Source organism: Phycodurus eques, chromosome 21, assembly GCF_024500275.1.
Source record: "Phycodurus eques isolate BA_2022a chromosome 21, UOR_Pequ_1.1, whole genome shotgun sequence".
Taxonomy (NCBI): domain Eukaryota; kingdom Metazoa; phylum Chordata; class Actinopteri; order Syngnathiformes; family Syngnathidae; genus Phycodurus; species Phycodurus eques.
In genome coordinates this window covers 7,612,490-7,634,444 of record NC_084545.1, presented here as the reverse complement: position 1 = coordinate 7,634,444, position 21,955 = coordinate 7,612,490, and the positions used below count along the sequence as shown (strand labels likewise).

General features: G+C 38.3%; 2 protein-coding genes across 2 annotated transcripts in view; both read right to left on the bottom strand.

Moving 5' to 3' along the window:
- Positions 1 to 1,681: 1,681 nt before the first annotated feature.
- stk17a (serine/threonine kinase 17a) lies at positions 1,682 to 16,134 on the bottom strand. Its single transcript, XM_061666244.1, is given in 8 exon segments — positions 1,682 to 3,674; positions 3,801 to 3,977; positions 4,348 to 4,396; positions 4,469 to 4,595; positions 4,746 to 4,893; positions 10,183 to 10,395; positions 15,747 to 15,835; positions 15,837 to 16,134. Coding segments are annotated over 8 exon segments (1,245 nt in total). The 5' UTR covers positions 15,927 to 16,134; the 3' UTR covers positions 1,682 to 3,322.
- Positions 16,135 to 16,866: 732 nt separating this feature from the next.
- The window catches only part of reck (reversion-inducing-cysteine-rich protein with kazal motifs), a 35,862-nt gene continuing 30,773 nt past the window's right edge, over positions 16,867 to 21,955 (bottom strand). Inside the window, exons 20-21 of the mRNA XM_061666562.1 lie at positions 21,642 to 21,797; positions 16,867 to 21,518 (exon numbers count right to left, since the gene is read on the bottom strand). Of these exons, the coding sequence (XP_061522546.1) occupies positions 21,297 to 21,518; positions 21,642 to 21,797 (378 nt within the window). The 3' untranslated portion in view covers positions 16,867 to 21,296. The remainder of the gene's footprint in view (positions 21,519 to 21,641; positions 21,798 to 21,955) is intronic.

Below are 21,955 nucleotides of genomic sequence, written 5' to 3'. Positions count from 1 at the left end.
ATTAACCTCTACCATATTCTTATAAACACCATACTCTTAAACACCATTTAAACTCTGAAACATACAGTAATGCACAGTAGTACTGTAGCCTACGTATATGTTATTCCTTGTAATATGTGTTTAAATGTTTGTTTGTTTTTATTTACAATTGTAATGTTTTAGGCTAGGAAGTGTTTATTTTACCACCCAAAAAATAAAGCATGCAGTCAAAATCCCGTGATATGGCGAATTATGCACGAAATGAAGATGAGAAAAAATCGGAAATAGTTGAACTGCGATACAGTGAAGGAACTTTGTAATCACAATGGTAATCACCGGTAATCAATTCAATATTTAAACCTCAAAGACAGAATTTTCTATACCCTCTCCCCATAATACCAGAAGATATACTGTACTCCGAAACCTAACAAGGCACCTTGCTATCTCAAAGTTTTGCAGAGCATATAAATTATTTTTATCATCTGTCTCCTCCTGTTAACTGCTCCCCTCAAGATAAGGGAGAGGTTGCTTGTATAACATTTTGAAAGACAGATGTATAGAAGGGTTCCATTCATCGTCTTGTTGCAAAAAGAAAGAAAGAAAAAAAATCATTACATGGTTGTCTTTGACTCCGTGACATTCAAAACATCCTTTTTGAAGCCTCACCGCTGAGCTTATAGGGCTTGAAGATCCAAAATAGTGCTACCAACTAATTAATTTTATATTTAATAAATGTATCCAAAGCCTTGAATATTTCCTCTTGTTAAGACAGAAAACAGTCCTCTGATAAGAACGTCCCCTCTCATATGCTTGCATTGATCTTAATAGGTATTTGTATAATATTATTTTTTAAATTTCAAAATTGTTAAACATTTAAATGTGATTAAATATATAGTATATATCTATTTCCATTTGCTATATCCTGCCATTAGAGTCGTGGGTGAGCTGGAGCCTATCCCAGTCATGGTCACAGCCATTAAATATCTTGTCTTTGTAGTGTATTCAATTAAATAAAGGTTGAACGTGATTTGAAAATCACTGTATTCTGTTTATATTTATGTTTAACACAACGTCCCAACTTCATTGGAATTGGGGTTGTATATAATTTATCAATTTATTTTTAGGTTTTATTTTTCACATTTTGTTTCTATTTTTTAATTAAACATAAATATTTTACTCTTATTATGATTACCATCCTAATTATTTTTTATTATTATTCAAATTTCTGTAACACCTGAATTTCCACTGTGGGGATCAATAAAGGATATCTTATTTAATTCCGTTTGAGCACATACTGGTTATGCTCACTTTTGCTGCCCCCCAATGGCGACTGTGCTCAGGTGTCTTCAACGCTTCAAATCTGTTTAGCGTAGTTGTTTTCAAATGGTATGAATGCGTAATTGTTATTATCACTCACTCAAGCTATATTAGCGAGACAACAATCCCATTATTATAAGTGTATTTGTAAAGGCAGAACTTTTGTATCTTGTAATGGTTCCAATTAGATAGGGCCTGCCTTTGTGGCATAACTTGTTTAATAGAAAACAACTTCAGCAAATTCGGATGAATCAAACTAGTTATCCATCGTCGCTATCTAACGTGCACTGCTTACACTAACAACATGGTTGTGAACAGAGAGGACCTAGTTTACAAGAGCAGTCAGTGTTAAAGGAGCCAGGTGGAAGCCAACACTGGAGCCAGGTGGAAGCCAATCAGGGAGTGAATTGCGTTGAATCTTGCCTAACAGATGGTACCCAACTCCCAACACATTTGCCATGTTTATTTGTAGTATAAGACATTTTTGTACAACAATTGTTTCAAGACCGTCATTCCCAAAACTATAAAGTCAACATGTACAACTTGAACAAATGAATATTTATAGTGCTGCTAAAACAAATGACAGAGCCCTTGAAGGTTGTATCCTATGTTGAACATTTCACAAATACCTGACATGTATATTTAACAGTATTGTATTCTTAAATTATATAAACAAACATCATGTACAAAAATAAGTTGAAAGGTGAATGTAGTATACTGGACACAAAACCCTAAAAATACTTTCTTCAATCATGGCACCAAAAAAATAAAATAAAATAACACAATGCGCCTGAGTGAGATAATAGTATCAATCAACCAAATTATAGAAGAAACAAAGTTTTTCGTCAGTTTTAGTGTGAAAGCAAATCATACATTTACATAAGGGCTATTTGAAGTGGCATTTTTTTAGCTTATATTCTTAGTTTATTAACCGGTGGCATAGTGTTTTTGTGTGTGTGTGTGTGTGTGTGTGTGTGTGTGTGTGGGGGGGGGAGTATTTGTCAGACAAAAAAAAAAAAAAAAAAGTACATCCATGAGCCCACCAACCAAGGCAAATGACCATGCACATTTTTTAAATTCCTATGTGTTATGCAATTGTAATTTAAATTCAAATGTTATTAAACTATAAATATGTCTACAGTTTGGCCTACAGAGAGGGCCAACACCTTTCTTTTCGCCCTTGCAAAATTCCTTAGGCATTTTTGGATTCCGTTTATTTACATATTATAACTAAGACATTTTTTCCATCTCTTTTTTAAGTGTTTTTTTTATTTTAAAAAAATCCATAATGTGTGTCTTTTGCTGCTGTTCAAATGTCATATTTGAACAGCATTTCCTAAATATTCACACTAAAGCTAAAAAGTTATGTTGGTGCTTCTTTTTCAATTAAATTGTACAGGTTCTCAAAAATCATATTCATAAAACTTATTCAGGGCTGTATTCACTACCTACATTAATTGTAGTATTTCTTAAGCTTTTAATCATCATCTTTCTTTGTAGATGTGTTTTTCCCAACTCTTTTTTTTTTTCCTGGCAAGATGATACATTTAAAATCTAAAATGAGAAGAAACAATGCTTAACTTGTTGTTTCTGTTTCTCAAAAATGGTTTTAGTGTAGGTCAAATCGGTGAATAATTGGTGAACACCTGCTCTTAAAAAGATCACTACAAAAGAAAGATCCTCACTTCAACAGCCAACAGGTTCAGGGGTTAAAGGTCATCTACTCGTGGTTTGGAGTATAATTGCAGATACATTTATCAGTCGCCACTTCAATAAAGAACTTAACAATGACAAGTTGTGTGTGAAACGTTATACAAACTTGACACATACATAGGAAACAATTTACAACTGATGGGGTAAATGTTGCTCGTGATGGAGTGAAGAGATGTAAACAGGGCTACTTAGGTCAAAAAGTGATTGATTTATGACCGTCTCACCAACACCCAATAAAGTAATACAATGAAAGCCCCGGATTGAATGGCTCAATCACATTTTTGAGCCCCGTTTACCTCTTATGGGTGGAGTTTCAGTAGATGAACTCCCCGGGGACCTCCTGCAGGACACTGAAGGGCTCCTCAAACTTGAAGCGTTTGGAGTTGGCCTTCTTCTCTGTGACCAGGGCCTCCTTCTCGGCGGCGGAGGACTGGCGGCATTGGCCCAGGGTGTAGGCGGCCATGACGATGAGGTCCTCAGTCACGGGACCTTCATCTTCCTCCTCAACGCTGTCTGTACAAGTAGTAGCAGTGCAACTCTCTGGGCTACTGCTGGATGCACCCTGGACTTCCAGTGGGGGGCGTTCATCGCATGTCGCCGTTTCCTGAGGATCTTCGGGCTGGAGCCACGGGTGTTGGAGACACTGCTCGGCTGTGGCTCGGACCCTGAACACAGACGCATATGAAAAGCCGTTTCAGCATGTAGTCGATATCCTTGATAACTATCTTAACAAGTCATACCTTCACGCAATAGAAACACAATTAACATAGCAGAAAGAGGTTTGGACTGACTGTGGCTGTTTACAGAGCAGAGTCTGGATGAAGGACACGGCCTGGTCCAGCTCCTGCAGCTCCTCCTCATCATAGCTAACGTTCATCTGGGAGATGTTCAGAAAGGTCTCCTGCTTGTCTTTGCCCAGGAAGGGAGAGAGGCCTGTCAGCATCACATAGGCCAAAACACCTATACTCCTGAACATGTAAGAAGAACAATAGCTGAGACCATCTTGGCACAGGAGAGAAATTCAACAATGTCCCGGAACAGACTGTGTTCAACCTTTCAAGTTCCACTTACATTTCAAAGATGATATTAAACCACCATTAAACCATTAGACCACGCATTATAATGTAGTGCAGTTCAACACCACTGCAAGTTCCAAAAACAACAATAACCTGAGACATCAATTACCATTAAAAACTGAATATCTTGTGTAGACTCGTCAGTGAAACATATTTAAGCTTCACGTAACACATAATAAGATAAAAATCTTTCATAATGACTCAAAACAAAAAACAACCATCTCGATACACAGAATGTGTCATGATAGATTTTTTTTCTTACCACATATCTGTTGCTGTGTTTATAGGCTCATAATTTAGAATCTCTGGTGCTGTAAGAAAAGTAAAAGAGGTTACTTCGCAAATAAGATCATTATAGGGTTAATATCATATCACACACTCACCAACGTACTCAGGAGTTCCCATAATCTCTCTGAGCTCTTGGTGGCTGCTGACGATACGGGACAGACCGAAGTCCACTATCTTAATGTCACCCAGAGGAGAGCTGCTGGTCAGAAGGATGTTCTGAGGCTGATGAATCCCCAAACATGATAGTAATGTTAGTGCCTTTGTTGTACCATTTTGTTAAAAATAGCCGCATATGTGTTATGATTTCTCATCAACTCTTGTCTTGAGTTAGGGTTTTTTAATGCAATGGTCGATAAACATGAATTCACAAACCTTCAGGTCAAGATGGACAACATTTCTTTGATGTAAGAAGGCGACTCCTTGTAGGATCTGTCTCATGAGCCTCTTCACGTCGTTCTCGCTGAAGGACTCGTCCTCTTGATCTGACACACACTGGTTGAAGATCTCCCCTCCAGCAGCACTGGTTGGTAGAAACATACACAGACGGATAAAAGTCACACACATCTTCTTCCAGGAAAGGTCATGAATTCAGATCACAATCCACCCACGCGTATAATTGTGTGTACGTGTAGGCAAAAATAGAGCACTGCCAAATATAGCGAAGTCATTAGGAACGGCAAAACCAAGCGCACTCTTACCACGACATGACAAAACTTGGTTGTAAATATCAGCTTGATACAGTACATATTACACAGTCGTCAAGACGTTACATCAGGCCCCGTTAATTTCCTAATGTTGTGATAATCACAAATAGACAATGAGTGAAAAGAAAAGAGGGGGAAATTAGTCAGAAATAGACAAAGCATCCCCTTGAGGTGCTTTTGAAGTAGGCTTAATCTCAGAGGAAGGTGGAGGTTTGAGGAAGAGGAAGCCTCACTGAGCATATTTGGATTTCTTCAAGGTCAGATGATGGATTTAGACCCAACAAGAGAACACTGGTTATGCGACGTATAGGCTAAATACGGAGGATATTGATGACATAACAGGTGACAATGAAGAAGCCTTTTGGATTTAGGTTGAAACCTCTCCAACAAACAAGAGTCCTGTTGCCTCGATTCAGCCTTTGCAAATTTCCATGACTTGGATGACTGAGAAACTGCACACAGACATTCACACCTATGGGCAATTTAAAGTCCTCAATTAACTTCCCATGCATGGTAGAAAACCCACGCAAACACTGTGAGAACACAACCATGCAGTGTGAGACTCCTCTCTCATCAACTCCGGCATCTCTCTGCCACACTTTTAAATAGGACGAAGACCTCATTAATTCCTCAACTGGAAGGAATACTCCCAACCGAGCACAATCAAAGCACCAAATTCTCAAAACGTGCTGCTGCATGCTCGCTTTCTCAACAGAAGTAAAATGCTGAACTACGAATTACTCAATTAAAGTGATTATATTTTGAACAAACTATTTGAATGGATGCCCCCGGTGAGTTTACAAGCTAACCTACTGTAACAAAAGCAAGCAAAAAAGCTGACTGGCCCAATGGCCGTGTGTTGCTCCTGATGCCTGACAGAGGCTTTGAAGTGCAGTGCGAGGTCACGTTCATACACGCCGGAGGCCGCGCAGAGTTTGATTGGAGAGTTGCTAATTTGATTCATGAAATTGGTGTCATTACAAAGCAGTGGGAGTGGGAATAGATTGAGATAGTTCGGGGGTGGGCACATCTGACCTAAATAATGATTATAACTGACCTACAACCATGCAATAAACACAAACACGCATGAAAACAATGGACATGCAAGGACTGGCAGATTTTCTTTTCTTTTTTTTTTTTTTTTTTTTACATTTATGTGCATGGCAGTACAGAGGAAGGCGCTAAAGATCATGTGAATGCCTCAGAGTGCCCCACATCCTGCACTCATCATGTAACTGTAGTCATGTCCGTGCTTGTGGTTACAGATGAAGCGGTCTTTAGAAATACAAACTCAAGACAGAGACACTCATTTGCCCAAATACACCAAATCTGACGTCACTGCTGATACAGTGCGGTTAACCTTACAGCGCCCAGGGTAGGAGTTGAAGGCCCCTATTGAGCCAATCTAAATTAATAAGTGTTCCCATACTGGAAAAGACGCTGTATTTATGAAATAAATTCACGTTTTGTTTTGTTTTAAATGTGGATTTGGTTGATTTGGGTGCACTTTCCCCACAATTGACAGAGGAGATATTATTGCAAGTCAAATACAATGAATGGATGGAAAGCAAGAATAGAGAAAACATACAATAGAATAACTTTATTTTGGAGGGATAGAAAGGGATGAAAACAGGTTACGTTATTTGTTATGGGGATTTTTTTTAACAAAACAATGTGAGATTGACGAGTGTCTTGAAACAGTTTGTGTTTCACTATATTGTTTGTATCAATACACAGTGGATTTAAAAAGTCCATACACCCCTATTCAGATGCCAGGTTTCAGACATTCTTGTAGGTGTTTCCTGACATAATTATTTGCTTTCTATCAGAAGCCTAAAAGTTTGTGTTTGAGCCAAACAAGCATTTTGGAATTATGGACAAAAATATTGGACCGTAAAACAGTTTCCCACAAGCCTACTAAAACAGCTGAAATTTATTTGGGGTTAATCAGAGGCACTTTAAGTGGTGACAGTTTTGTGCTGACTCCTATTTAACAACAGTTTTAATGTCGTTGGTTGTTTCTGCCACATCATAAAAGGCCATTTCCTCGTTATAAGAGGGTGTGCACACTTGTGCAAATACATTATCTCAATTATTGATTTTTACTTCCCTTCTCAAAAAGGTTTGAAAAAAAAATGTAGTTGTGCTGCTTAGGTAACATTAATGATGGAAAAGGTTTTGAAATTTTTTTTTTTTTGGTCTAATTTATATATCAACAAAACCCTTCCATTTGAAAAGCAGTTTGTAAACTTCTTAAATCTACTATATTTGTTTCACTGTGTGCACATTGTCCAAAATCTCCGATTAATACATTTACTGTCTGTGTAAATGTTGCACTGACTGATTTAAGGGTTATAGTCTTTCAATCTGTGGAATAGAGTTAAACAGTATTCAGTGGAAAACTAATAGAGAATATTGACAAGTTGATCTGAACTGTCGGGCCTCTGTTTTTCCCCTCACGTGATCTTTCTGTGTCTCTGGGCGAGGGGCCACGCTATTGCATGTCACGTGCGCTTGTCAGGCTCAACCGTTGTAATGAGAACTGGAGTTCAGCCAGCATGGATCTCAATTTTCAATCCTTCTAGATTATTCTCTCTTCGTTTGACTCTCCTCTCTGTACTGGTAATTCCCTAGCACTGGGCTGCAGGAAATTATCCAATTTCACTTATAATTTTGTCAGAAAATGAATATTTACTACAACTAATGTAGCTTTGTTTATCTATCTATGTCAGTGACCTATAGTGACATGCAAAACAATTAAAGGCTATTATTCCACTAGATGTTTTTATCATCATTATTTAGGTATATAAACTGATTATGACATCTTAGTTTGATGGTAAAATATGTGCCTTGGCTCAATATATGTTGGGAAACACTGCTCTATACTAAAGCACAGGCAACTTTATTTGTTTCCTTTACAGAATTTTAGTTTTTTTCTGCTCAACATTCTCCTGATTTTTGTATTTATTTATATGTCACCCATTTTTGCTTGCTCAAACCAACTCCGTCAACTCTGCACTGCATCCTCTGTCATCATCTTTTGCCCTATCGTTCCATCCATGTTCTGTACACTGCTTAAGATATCCATCAATTGTTCAGCAAATACAGGTCAGGCAGTCCGTATGCCCCTCACAAAGAATTAAAACATTCTGCTCTACTTCCCCTGGACGGGAAAACATAGGGGGTGGGCAAAGAATAAAAAAGGAAAGGGGATGGGAGGGCATTTCTGTGGACTCAATGGTGTTGACACAAGCTGTCAATCTCAGAGGTTGCCTCTTTCAACACTGACCACTGTACAGGGCAACAACTTTTGCATTCAAAGTTCAAAAAGAAGCCAGATAAATTTTATTGTGACAGGATTCGATGAATAGGTAAAGTTTTCAGATAAAACAAAGTTTAAAGAAATATGCGCTCAATATACAAGATGAATGAAATGGAGGGATGTGTTTGTCACAAATTTGACATGTTTTCCATTAAATATTTAGCACTTTTCTGGAGACAAATGCCTATAAATTCAATGTTTATGCAAATAGTCAACGTCAAAGCCTGAGGAATAACATTGACATGAACAGCGGGGAAGCATGCCTGTGAATATCAATGATGTTGTGTCATACATACAGTATGTAGAGGTCATAAAAGACAGATCCCTTGTAGGTCAATACCATCTACTTTTGTAGATGCACTCAGTGTTTTGAATGCCCCTCAACCCCCATTTGTGTGTGTGTATTGTCAACTGTCACAATACTAAGAGACAAAATCAAATCTGAGATGAGAAGGGAGAGAAAAAAAGAGACAAAGTGAGACAGACCTTCTTCGCCATAGACGACACCATGAACTGATGCACGGACAACACACACACACACACACACACACACTCACACACACACACACACACACACACACACACACACACACTCTATGGGAACCAGGTCAAGCATGGCCTCAATATGTCCAGTGGGATGAGATCATTGACAACTGGTGCATCTACTACACTCAGAAATATGCAGATGCTGTGTATGTGTGTGTGCGTGCGTGCGTGTGTTGATGGTTGATGCTGGAAGCAGACCAAGCACATCATTGAAATAACTAGCGGTAGGTGGACCATTCAAATCTAGCCCAGTTAATATTGTTTAGATTTGTAAGACCACAACACTCAAGCTAAACTACACAACATTGAGTGAGTATACCCTGTTTGAAAGGTATGGTTTTTTTTATTGATTGTTTCTCAGTGAACACAAGCAAAAACTTTTAAAATGTTAGGTTGTGTCAGGGTTTTTACTAGGATTCACGGTTACACTCTTTCCGGCATCACGTGACATGTCGGGAATAGTGATGGTGAAGAACAAAGTCACACTTCCAATCAAAGCACGATGCAACCCCAAAAATCGGAAGAAATGTGGCGCTGGGAGATGGCAGTAAAAGCGACTTCCCTATTAATATTATTCTGTGTGTTGAAAGGCATGCTCCAATATTGTGAGCTAATTAGTTGTTAAGTTGATTGTTGGGCTCATTATACACACATTATTTAAGAATTATATTCAGTGAATTTAATTTTTAGCCATGTAAATCACTCACTGGGAGTCCCTGGAGCCCCGGGCTGACTTAGAGTAAGCGACTGCTACATTCCAATTTTTTAAGTGTGATCTTTTACAGTAGACTGTACAGGCGTGATGTTGAATAATCATTTTCTGATTAATATACAGTCTAGTATTGTCAGAAAAATGACACACGTTGTTTTGGCCGCTTTTAATTTCAGTGTGCATGTTTTTCTTTTGCCATGCACTCTTCAGTCAACCAATGCCACCGGGTGGGTCAGATTATTTTATAATGAGGTACAGTGCACCAAACAACAAAAGTGCATGACTGGCATACTGTATGCAAATGTTTTCATTGATCTGGGCTGTTGAGCCTACCTGGGTTTACTCTGCCCGGGAACAAATGGGCGGTCAAATGTGTGACGCGAACAGGAAAAAGAATCATAGTACTTCTGTTCTTAAAAAAAGTGTCACGATAATAAAATGGTGTCATATTTTCACTTCTCACAACACATGCATTGTCAGATTGCTTTTTTTGTTGTTGTTGTTCTGAACGAATTGGATACTTACAATTCCAGGACCAGCACCATCTCAGAGGCCATTTCATAGACCTGGTGAAGACTAACCACTCGCTGACTGTCTGTGGCCAGCTCAAGCACGGCAATCTCGTGGATGATCTCCATACGGCAGTCCCGCCCTTTTCGCCGCTTCCTCATGAACTTTGCGGCGTATTCTTGACCTGTACATTTCTTCACGCACTTTCGGACCACGGCGAATTTGCCCCTGAAGACAAAAAGACAATTCTGTAAATATTTATATGAGGACATTTTTATCTCCCATGGTAGAGCATCAGGTACCAATAAAGTTGCTGTAATGTGCTGGGAGTTGCACACTTAATGATAACTTTGACTTTTTAATATGATGTGAATAAATATTTGTTAGTCTTCTCCATGTACTGTTAATATATACATGTATTTTTTCTCTTTTAATACATTGACAACACAACGTTGCAATATTGTGTTGAGAAAATACTGCAATCCTCACCCTAGTAGAGATCCCTTAAAAAGCAAGCTTGAGTCATAAAGACAGACAGGAAATTGTATTTTATTTTGTTATCCGTAGCAGGAGAAAACACTCATCAAAGTTCTGTTAATCTGCTGTTTGCCAGTAAGACTAAAACTTGCAATCTATACAATGTAGGAAAGCCAATACTGTCTGTACTTGTACTCATAAAAATACTCCTATGCTACAACACAGACACCACTTAACCAGCCTGACATATTCCTTCCAGGTAAAAGATACTTTAAGGTAAACACGGATGACAGCTCTTTTAGCCTACTGCAAATTGTGTTCTGCAAAACGGGTGATACATTTCACCCAAGTTTCTTGAGCCCCGTCGCCCGCACCACTTCGTTTGGTGTCGACGGTAAACGTTCAATGTATGTACTTGTACTCGTAGGCGGTCTGAAACACGACGAACCAGATGAGACCGAGGAGGCTCCAGGCTTGGCACTGTTCGCCGTCAAGTTCATCTGTATCTTAATGCAAGTCTTTTAAAGTTGTTGGCATATAGCATTGAGCCCACCCCAAAAAATGAATGACATGAAAAGTTAAATGTGCTTTTAATGCATGTTCTTTGGTTCTACATATGGCAGGGTGACACGTACGCATCGAAAATCACCTCCCGCTAACCCTGAAGTAAAAGTTGAAATTTCTATCACTCCAGTGATGGTAGGCAGTGGTGCGTTTTTGCTGTGGTGACAACTGGAAACAGCAGATACACTGCTGAGTGGTTTGGGAGACCAGGCCTGCTCTTTAGAAACCATACTGGATGACCACAGCCCGTTCCGAAGCCGTGTCAGCACATTTCCAAAGCCGACAACCTCGCTAAAAGGCTACACCCTGAAAACTTCTGTGTGCATGTGTGTGGTATCGAAGCTGAAATAAAATGGGTCGCAGTAGATAATGATGAAGAGTACACATAGCAACTTTTATATTTTTTCCTGAGGGGAAATGTGCACTCTGCTATATTTTACAATGTCAGCGCCACACAAAGAGAGCATGGCACTTGATAAAGCCTTTGCTTCGTGAGCACGGCCGTGAGCACAAAACCCCCACATGGCACTGTTGCACAGCCCGCCCGCCCCAGGGTACGCTAACATGAAACCATAAACGATAACATGGTAAAAATGTGATGTTCAATGTTTCGGTACTTTTTGAACTTGCTGTTCTAACAGGTGTTTGATCCAGAAGTGGACCAATCCATTTCCTGGTCCAATTACAATTGCTTTTTAAAACAGTCCTCTTCACCACGCTGTTCACATTTTGAGGTCATGAGACCAAGACGACACACACCTAACAACAAAAACAAAAAGTACTGAAACACTGAATAGTTGGACATATGCATTCAAAATTTATCAACATGTTATTCTATTGTGTACAGACTCGTAGCTGCAGAGTCAATGTTGTGTTTAAAACGTACTGAAAACAGCAGTTCGATTCCAAACTGCTATGAATGCCTAAATAATCAAAATGCGTGTACAGTGTTTTGGAAAAGTGCTCTTCATATAATGATGATGATTATTATTATTGAATTGTAGATTGTGTCTTGTATTGGTAGTGTGTTTGGGGCAGACGAGGCGTGGGTGCAATCACTCAAAAGCTTAGTCTACTAGTACCAGATGAGCTAATACGAGCATGGCCCTCCTGTCACGCAGTCCCACAAAGGAAAAAAAGCTTTGTATCTTAACCATATGGAATTCCATCGTCGCTTCACATTTGCAGGCTCTACCCAAATGAGCTCGGCCACGAGCCATCTGGGATTCCACTGCAGGGGCATATTGAGAGTATTATCTTAAACTACATGCTCAGCCCAGCTCGGAAGCCATCTGGTGGGGTTCATACGGAAGGCTTTCTGACACATGCACGGCTGGTGAGGTCTACTGGTGGAAGCGCAGAAAATGTGACCTCAATGATTATTGAATTAACAGTCAGTGGTCTACATATGACGGTGGACAAAAATGTCAATCCGGCATGGAATGTCAATCAATATCAGGAGCAGAAGCTATACAATCTCGCATTCAAAACAATGCAAGCATTGCTATGTAAAAATGGGCTGTATAAAAAGATGCTTAAAGATGTTACACAAAGGACATACGCATATGAAAGCAGATATTTCCCTTTCCTGTCCTCCGCTAACCTGCGCTCACACTGCTATTTAAACAGGTGTATCATTACTTCATTGTACAACGCTGCATTGTTTATTTCTATTGTACAAGATGAATGAAAATTCGGCCAGTAGAGTCAGATCGTACACTGCAAGATGGGAAAAGAGGAAAGACCAGCCATTGCAGCACATGCAATGGAAATCAGATTCATATTTTTGATATTGGTCCCAAAAAACGATCCCATCACCCTATTAGTTGACTGAAATATTAAAACATATCAGGTTTCAACCACACGGGGTTTAAATGAGTTTTGGTATCTACCATACCTGTTCAGTGTCTAATCTTGAATTTAGTTTCATTTGAAAAGTAAAAAATTTATTCAGCAGAAGGTCATACATCTAACCTCAGTTTGATATTTGACAACTAGCTTTACACTTGGGATGTCCATCCAGTGTGTTCGTCAGGAAACTACTGACCACACACGTAAATTGCCATATTTGTTGTTGTTTCTTGTTTTCCAAAAATGTTCAAGAATGAATGAAAAAAAATGAACGCTATGTCATGGTAATATCCTTTTAAAAGGTGAATGTACTGACAATGTACAATGGAACCTCGGTTTTCATGATTAATCTGTTCCAAAAAGTCTGACTAAAACCGAACTGTACCAAAACTGAAGCAATATTTCCCATTGGAAAGAATGTAAATCCAATTAATCAGTTACTAACAGCCCAAAATATGAACAAAAATACATTGCATACAGAGCAACTATAGTTTAACATACAGAAAACATGTGAAATATATATAAATTACTCATGAAATACGTAGACAAATAAACAACTTTTTTTTTAACCTTAAAGACTTGATGGCATATGAATGGCGAGCAAACAATAAGGTTGCACGTATGCGCATGGTATGTTTTGTGTGGGAAATCAGTGACGCAGGTAGGCGAATGAGTTTGGGACGGACCATTTTCAACTGTAAAAAAAATAATAATACATTTGTTTTAAATTTAAAAATAGCGAAAAATATTACGACATACAAAAAACCCAAAAGCTGGTAAATGTCGGTCTTTTTTTCACTTTGAACTTGTGTCAGATGACTTGCTGACTACAATGCTGTAGTATGCCGAGTGGTATGGTACTGCAGATCAATGTAACCGTTCTGATGTTGATCTGGTAGCTAAGCTGAGTCACAATGTCAGGTCATACAATGCAAAGCCACACACACGCACACGCACACACACACACACACACACACACGCGTGCGTTCAATCAGTCATACAGCTATTCGAGGAGGAAACTGGTGGCTGATTTAACTTTGATTCAGCCAAGAAATCTTATCTGAGAGGTTGAACCGAGGTTAACAAAAGAGTCAATTCATACCGACAATGTGACTCAAGCCAATCTTTCCGTGACTATTCCTTATAAAAGCATATTCTACGCAAAGATGAATAAGCCTTGTGACTTCATTAATGATCATTTCACTTCACTACAGCCCCACTAAACTGTAATCCAACAGGCTGAGATTTTTTTTTTTTTTTTTGATTTGGCGACAGACCACCCAGAGTGAACAATGGAAACATACTGAAGTCAATCAATACGTCCAGGATTTAACCTCTTCTGAAGTTCTTTGAGTACTTTGCTGAACAAAAAAACGCAATTCAATGGCGGAAAGGTGAAAAAAAAAAGAACTGATGACTGATGCCAACCTGTAGCGATATTTGGAAATACCAATGGGACTCACACAGGTTAAGTGTGCTTCAACACATACAATCTTGTACAGTCACACTAAAAGACATTGCTCGGCAAGATGATAATCATGTGATTTGGGGAGAGAACGCGGCTGGAAAATGAACAGAGGCCCGCAGAGTTATAAAGATCAGATGATAAATATGTTGGTTTTCAGTAAGGGTTGACATGGTTTGGCATGAATGTTGTTTTCCAGTGCTTGTGCAGCTGTTGCACTTGTAGGAGGTACTCCTGCAGACATGACAAAATAATGTTAGCTCGTCAAAAAGTCTTATCAGATTTTGAAAGTAACTGCCCCCAAAAATACAATAAAAAAAAAAATTCTCCATTGGCTCGTGACACTGATTCAAACCTTGAAGTGAGGCAGCGGTGTTAACCACGTGATCACTTTGCTGCCATATTTGCCAATATTTATAGTCCAACGTGTGTTAAGGTGAATTACAGTGGAACCCTAGGTTCAACACGATACATGCTAATTTGGTCGTATTTCACAACTATTTTCCCCAAATAAATGAGTTCCAGGGTCAAAGAGTTACAATTAGAATAATAAACAAAGACAATTTTTCAGAGTAACATTTGAACATTCTTAAATGTCATATACAGTAAATATAAAGATTTATATATTGTGATGAATAATATTTTGATTACTAAAAAACTCACAGACCACCACATGGTCCACCGACTCCCTACTGGTTGAGAATCGACCTGTATAAGCTTAGTAGAATAAATGCCCATGATGGCAATCCGAACAGCGCACGTTGTAGTGACTTACACAGGCTAGCTGGCTTTTTCCACAATAGTGCTAAATCTATCCCAAAATGTTGAAAAGCAATTTCTCGCTCTTCGTTAGCTCTTTGTGAAACCTTCTGCGTGCGAGATACGTTCTACTCAAATCCTATGCATCTCCTCGGGACTGAGCCACCCCTGTCCATAAAACATAGTGACGCCCCTGCTTGAGCCTAAAGTATGATTCAATCCAGAAGATAAGACATTTAAAAATATATCATTTTCATGGGTTTCATATTGGCCAAATGTGGCCACGGTGCAATTAAAAATAAATAATAAAATAAAATAAAATAAATAAAAAGGTCTACTTTGATACAATATTGATATAGTTACAAGAGTTAAGCAAAATAAGATAAAACTCCCCACCCAATTGGGAAGTTTCATTACATGAGCATAAACACAGCATTTTTTATTTTATTAGATACAGTCGTACCTTCCGAGCTCTTTGCCGGGGATAATGGTGAAATGGTCGGTGAAAGGTTCGCTCTTGATGGTGGTTGTAATTTCGGTCAACAAGCCCTCCCACGATGCTCCGGTTCGGTTCGGCCGGCGGGCTGTGCTGGTATTCGGCCTTACCGACCGTCTCCGCCGCACTTGGACATTCGGGGATCATGACGTCTTTAAAAAAAAACAAAAAAACACCAACCGAATACGTTATTTTTTAAAGAAGTTCCTGTTTGAACTCCGGTGAAGTCACGCCTGTCAGCTAACCTTACTAAATAAACAACACACGACAAAAAGGCACGTAAACATTCGTCAAAGGGTAAAATGGCGGTTAAGAATGCAAATTAAACGTAATGTTTAGTCAAAAAAAAAAAACAACAAAAAAAACGCTTGTGAGCGGCTCATCGTGCCGAAGTTATCGGTCTGTGCTCAGCTTTCCGTTTGTCAGCGGTTCACAGGCGAAAGCGAGAGCTTGCGGCAACCATGGGAACCACTTGATTGACACCTCAACTAACCAATTAGGTAAAGCGAAGGAGGACGTACCAATAGACAGCTCCACTAAATATCGACTTCTGAACAGTCGTTTAAAATGTGCACCCCCCTCCCCCCCAACCATCCACCTGCTTTATTTAAGGTCTGAAAACTGGACCATTTTAAATTTTTTACATATGCTCTTAATAACAATACAGAATAATTTAAAAAATATGTTGGTTTTACTCGCACATGTACCTATGTACCCATGTACCTTTTTATTGACTCGCGAATAATATTTTAATGTAATCGTAATGATGACCGATGTGTATAAATCCATTTTGATTATTGTAAGAACAATGCAATAAATGTATCTCCCCAAACCTGCAAATATATATATATATATATATATATATATATATATATATATATATATATATATATATATATATAAATCTACTGAAAATCCAGTTCAAGGTTTTCCAATATGAGTCATGCTGCAAAATAAAAATCATGAGGCATTTTAGGATGTATTTCTTTCCTTTTTAACTAAAATAACAATAATAATAATAATAATAATAATACGTACTGCACACAGACGCAGACGCACATAAAGAGCAAAAACAGTTTGGTTGTCTCATTGCTTTTATATATTTCATGAAAAATATGAATTATGTGAAGTTTGTTCTACATTTCTTTAAATTATTATCATTTTTACATAATCAAATACACTGAAAATAAACACGAAACAATGTGTACATAAGCAGTCAATTTGGTAAGAGAACATATTGGTACAAAAAATAATAATAATAATGTTATGGCTGATGGACCCTGTTCAATATAAACAGCAGAGGGCCCTCTTGCTAAACAATAAAACTCAATATGACCTAAGGTAGAAGACGTTGGCTCTGTCCAAGGTTCTTCGCAAAATGCCCATTTCAAGCACATGCAAACAATACGAAATAAGATACAAAGTAATTAAACCACAGATTAAAAAAATAATAATAAAAAATTTAAACAGAGCCATGCTGTTCTTCCACACTAGATTCATTTCAGTCTTCACATCTTAACTGCAACATTTATAGTTTTTCAGTCCTGAAAAAGAACTGTTTCCCATGTAGGGAAAACAAAGGCATGGACAAACATTTAAAAACATTTTTTTTTTTTCAAAACTAACATAACCAATGTTGGCACGAACAAACAATAACCATTAGGTCATAAAAACGACAATAATAATAATAGATACATACATAGAATAATATGTAGGAGCCAGGTGAGCTTTCCCTGTTATGAAGGAGTAATAAAAACATTTATACTACTTTAAAAATTCAGTGGAAACATTAGGACAATAAATTCGCAATTTTGTGATAAATAAGTCTTAATATTACATGACTAAAGTTGTAATAGTCATGTGGGAATCTTTTACAGTCATGCTTTCAAATTATGATTTGATTCCAGTAAATTTACAACTTGATTCTAAAATATATGACTTTTGACTGACTGTATTCTCATAACAGTGCTAAATTATACTCATAAATTTAAAAAAAATTTCCCCATGTAATTTTACTTTACGCATCCCATTGTGGCCCTAATATTCCTTTGCACCCTGAACTAATCTGCATAGCACAGTAATACTGGTAAAGACGTGTGGTGTACAGGCAGTTAGAAAATACATGAAGAAAATCACTTCATTAGTGTCATCATGCACAAAAATAACATCTATTTATTCAAAAACATGGCACCCATGGTAGTTATCTGAAACATTTTTCATATATTGTACTTATCAAATATAGAGACATTTCTTAACAAAAAATATATTGCATTAGCTACATAAAGATATTGCATTAGTAATAATACTTCATAAGACACTATTATGCAAGGCATACAATGGAAATCTCTACCCAGAGAGGAGTATGGGTAGCTGATTGTCTTGTAATTAAATGGCTTCTAGTTTATACGGTAAATGTACAAATAGGTGAAATCCCTTTTAATACTTTAAACTTAAGAACTACTGGCCTCACACAAAAGATGGGATGGATATTGAGGATATCAGAGTCGTTTGAGCATTTATTCAATATTAAGTATATTGAATAAATGTTCAAATGGGTTTATGGAAAGCTGTTTGAGCATTCATTTACTGTAATTTCCTTGATATTCACCTTAAGATCATACTAGTAGGCCAAAATTGGCACTAGTAGTGGGAAGAACATTACTAGTAAGAAACGCTGTCGTTCTACTTGAATTGTCTTAATTGTGAGGACAAAGAGCATACTCGTACATTGACCTTAAGATGGACATCAGCGATATTGAATAAACCCTCAAACGACTTCCCATACATAAAAATATTGCATTAAAGGTCATACTGTACAACCCTCAAATTAGGGACGATAAAATTCACCACTAAAACCATGATTATATTGCTTCATTCCATCTATGGATTGAGGGTCGCTTTACATGTGATATAAGGATGACATCATATATATATATATATATATATATATATATATATATATATATATATTTTTTTTTTTTTTTCATTTTTCAAACCATAACCCACATTAGTGTCTTCTTAATATTGCAAGCCTTCATATTCCCAAACATAATGGCTGGAGCCATCTAATCATCATCCCATGCTCAAGTCCTTATGTTCCTACTTTCAGTTCCTATGAAGTTGTGGGCCAAGGGTGAGCATAACAATAATAATTAAATCGATTAAATGATCAAATTTGTGGATATTAAAGCAACTGGAGCGAAATTCTGTGCACTACCTGAGTCAGTCTCAACTAGTTTGTGCTCGAAACAAGTACAACGGGAAGATCAGCAACATCCACACAGATGCCAACAAGGGAAATCCACAAGGTAGCATTATTCTGCTCAATATGACACTGGCGTGGAAACAGGAGTTCAGATCATTCAGAAAGAGTGTGAGAGAGAGAGAGAGAGAGAGAGAGAGAGAGAGAGAGAAAGAGAGAGAGAGAGAGAGAGAGAGAGAGAGCGAGAGATTCGTTCTATTATTCCGATAGCCTAAAATAGAAAGTCTGTCAAACACTGATCTCTAGTCTGGAGTGGCCATAATAATAAGACAGTGACTGCATACCTGACTAAATGAAGCTCCTCACACCTCAACATTGTTACTTGTCACCAAGATGCCACAGGATAGCGCCAAAGCAATACTTTTATATGAGACAGGGCCTTGGCCTAAACACAAAAACAGCAAATAGGTGAGTTTTCGGCAAATAAAAGAATAGGTTAAAAAAAATTGAGAATAGATGAATTCACAGATAACAAATTGTGAATATGTGGTGGAACACTGTCATAGTAATAAATTAGTTTAATATAATGAGACATTTTTTTTTTTTACTTTATGTTTGAACCACGACTGACCAGATGGCACAAAACACTGTTACCCTCTTTAGTTAATCTTGAATCTAAATGTAATACTGTATACACCAAGAAAATGTGTGCCCTTTGGAATTCTCAGTTATTGGGTGTGGCAAAACCGACCCAAGCCTGTAAAAGGAATTACAAGCCTGTAAATGGAATTACTCAAAGATTTTACGTCACGAAGGCTCAGATCCCAAATAAAATTAGTAAACACCTGAAACCTGAAGTCATCCAAGGGATGGAAAGAGTGGCCACACAAAATATTGACACTTTGGCCACAATTTGGACATTTTCATGTGGGGTTTACTCACTTTTGTTGCCACTATTGTATAAAAGTTAAAGATGCAAAAATAATGGCTGTCCATATCTCAGCATATCCCCCCAAATCTGACAGATTATGACTATTTGATTATTTAGAAAGAACCCATATTTCCAGTAAATTTGAATTAATTATCTTCAATTCTCATGGAAAGGATGCACCTGAATATGTTTTTAAATTCCTTAGCTAATTTCCCATTTCTTATTAATGATAATTATTCTTTTTATTGGTCAAAAAGTTACCATTGTCCATCACCTTGATTCTGCATTCCACATACTGTTTTATAACCTTCTAACCGATTGGGTGATTTGTGATCTGTACATCTCTTAGATTGTCTTTGGTAGTAAAAATGAAATAACGTGTGAAGCATGCTTGCACTACACTGAACAAGACCTGCGAAATATCGATCCATCTCTTGTCTATACCACTTACCCTGGTCAGGGTCACAAGGAAGCTGTTATGGTAAATTGTACTACACCCTGAACTTGGTCAATTGCAATTGTGAATTAAAATGTCAAGTGGGAATTTCTCCCACACCAGCTGCATGAAAGTGAACTATGTGAACTACGAAACTACCAATGGTACCGCTAACACTGCAGAGGCAGGAGGTTCAAACGCTGATCGAGGTATACTGTACCTCACGTTTTGATTGATAGCTGGCAGTATACTGTACAACAAAATAGTATTTAAAATAGTATTTGTGGGCAAGAGACACACCCACATGGCGAACACACAAAAAAAGGGCTCGATAGACCCTAATGGCTAATACAATTCTGACCAAACAAATTTCAGAGAAGAGCTTGCTGCTGGGATTTAACACTGATCATTTGAAGCAAGAGGCTTCATAAACATACACGAACACACACAAATGCACACATTCACATAAACTCCAATACTGTATACAGTGTTACCCCACTATTTGCGGGGGATAAATCGAGCCCTGCCGCAAATAGCAAAAAATCTGCAAGTGACGGCCCCTCGATTAAGGCTTATAATGTCCTATGCGTGCCACAAAATGGTGGCAAAGCACTACTTTTTTTTAGACAGGGCAACGCCTTGTCTAAATGAAGCTCCTTTCCTCCCTTCAACATAATTCCTTGGCACCAAAATGCCACATCCGGTGATTCGCAAATAAGCGGGGCAACACTGTGCTCATAAAAACACTTACAGACACCATACTACAGGAAATAAAGTGAGGATCTCATCCAGTCATAATACTGTATGTACAAAGCTTTTCCACCTTGATTGTTTGAAACGCTGGCGAGTCAATTTTTATGATTGTCCAAAGGCACCGCTATGGCTTCCTTCTGAAAGATGGCCATAGAATTGATCATAACACAAGGAAAGGGAGGGCATACTGAGTATTTACAACTGTTGAGGGCTTGAGGCTGCAGCCAAAAAGAGACCCAGGAGAAAGCACAAGGCGGGGTGCAGGGGCGATAGCCGAGTTCCCCCGGAGGAGTTGACGGAAGACGTCTTGGTCTCAGAGACAACGAGAGCAGAGAGGGGAATGTGAGAGACGAGTGTTGGACTGGCGTAGTTGATGAGGGAATCTATCTTCTCGGCTTCCTTACTGCAGGCTTCAATCTGGAAAATGCACATTCAACATGCAAACATCAACACTGACAACTCAAAAAGTAACTTGACAGGCAACGTTTTAAGTAACAAATGAATCATGAATTAAACCGATAGTGTGTGTATGTGTGTTACCTGCAGAGGCGTTGGATGCTGGTCGACTGGCGCAATGAGGATCACCAGCTCGTGACCAATACTGAGGTAGCCAAAGACATCACACTGTGGGACGGAGACGTGAAGTCGCAGCATTTGAAGGACATCGTGGACTGACACTGGCTGGTTCTTATTTAGCTGTAACAACAATTATCAGGTCAAACAACACTCTGAACAGACTGAAAGACAGATAAAGATAATCCATCCATCCATTTTCTGAGCCGCTTCTCCTCACTTGGGTCGCGGGCGTGCTGGAGCCTATCCCAGCTGTCATCGGGCAGGAGATGGGGTACACC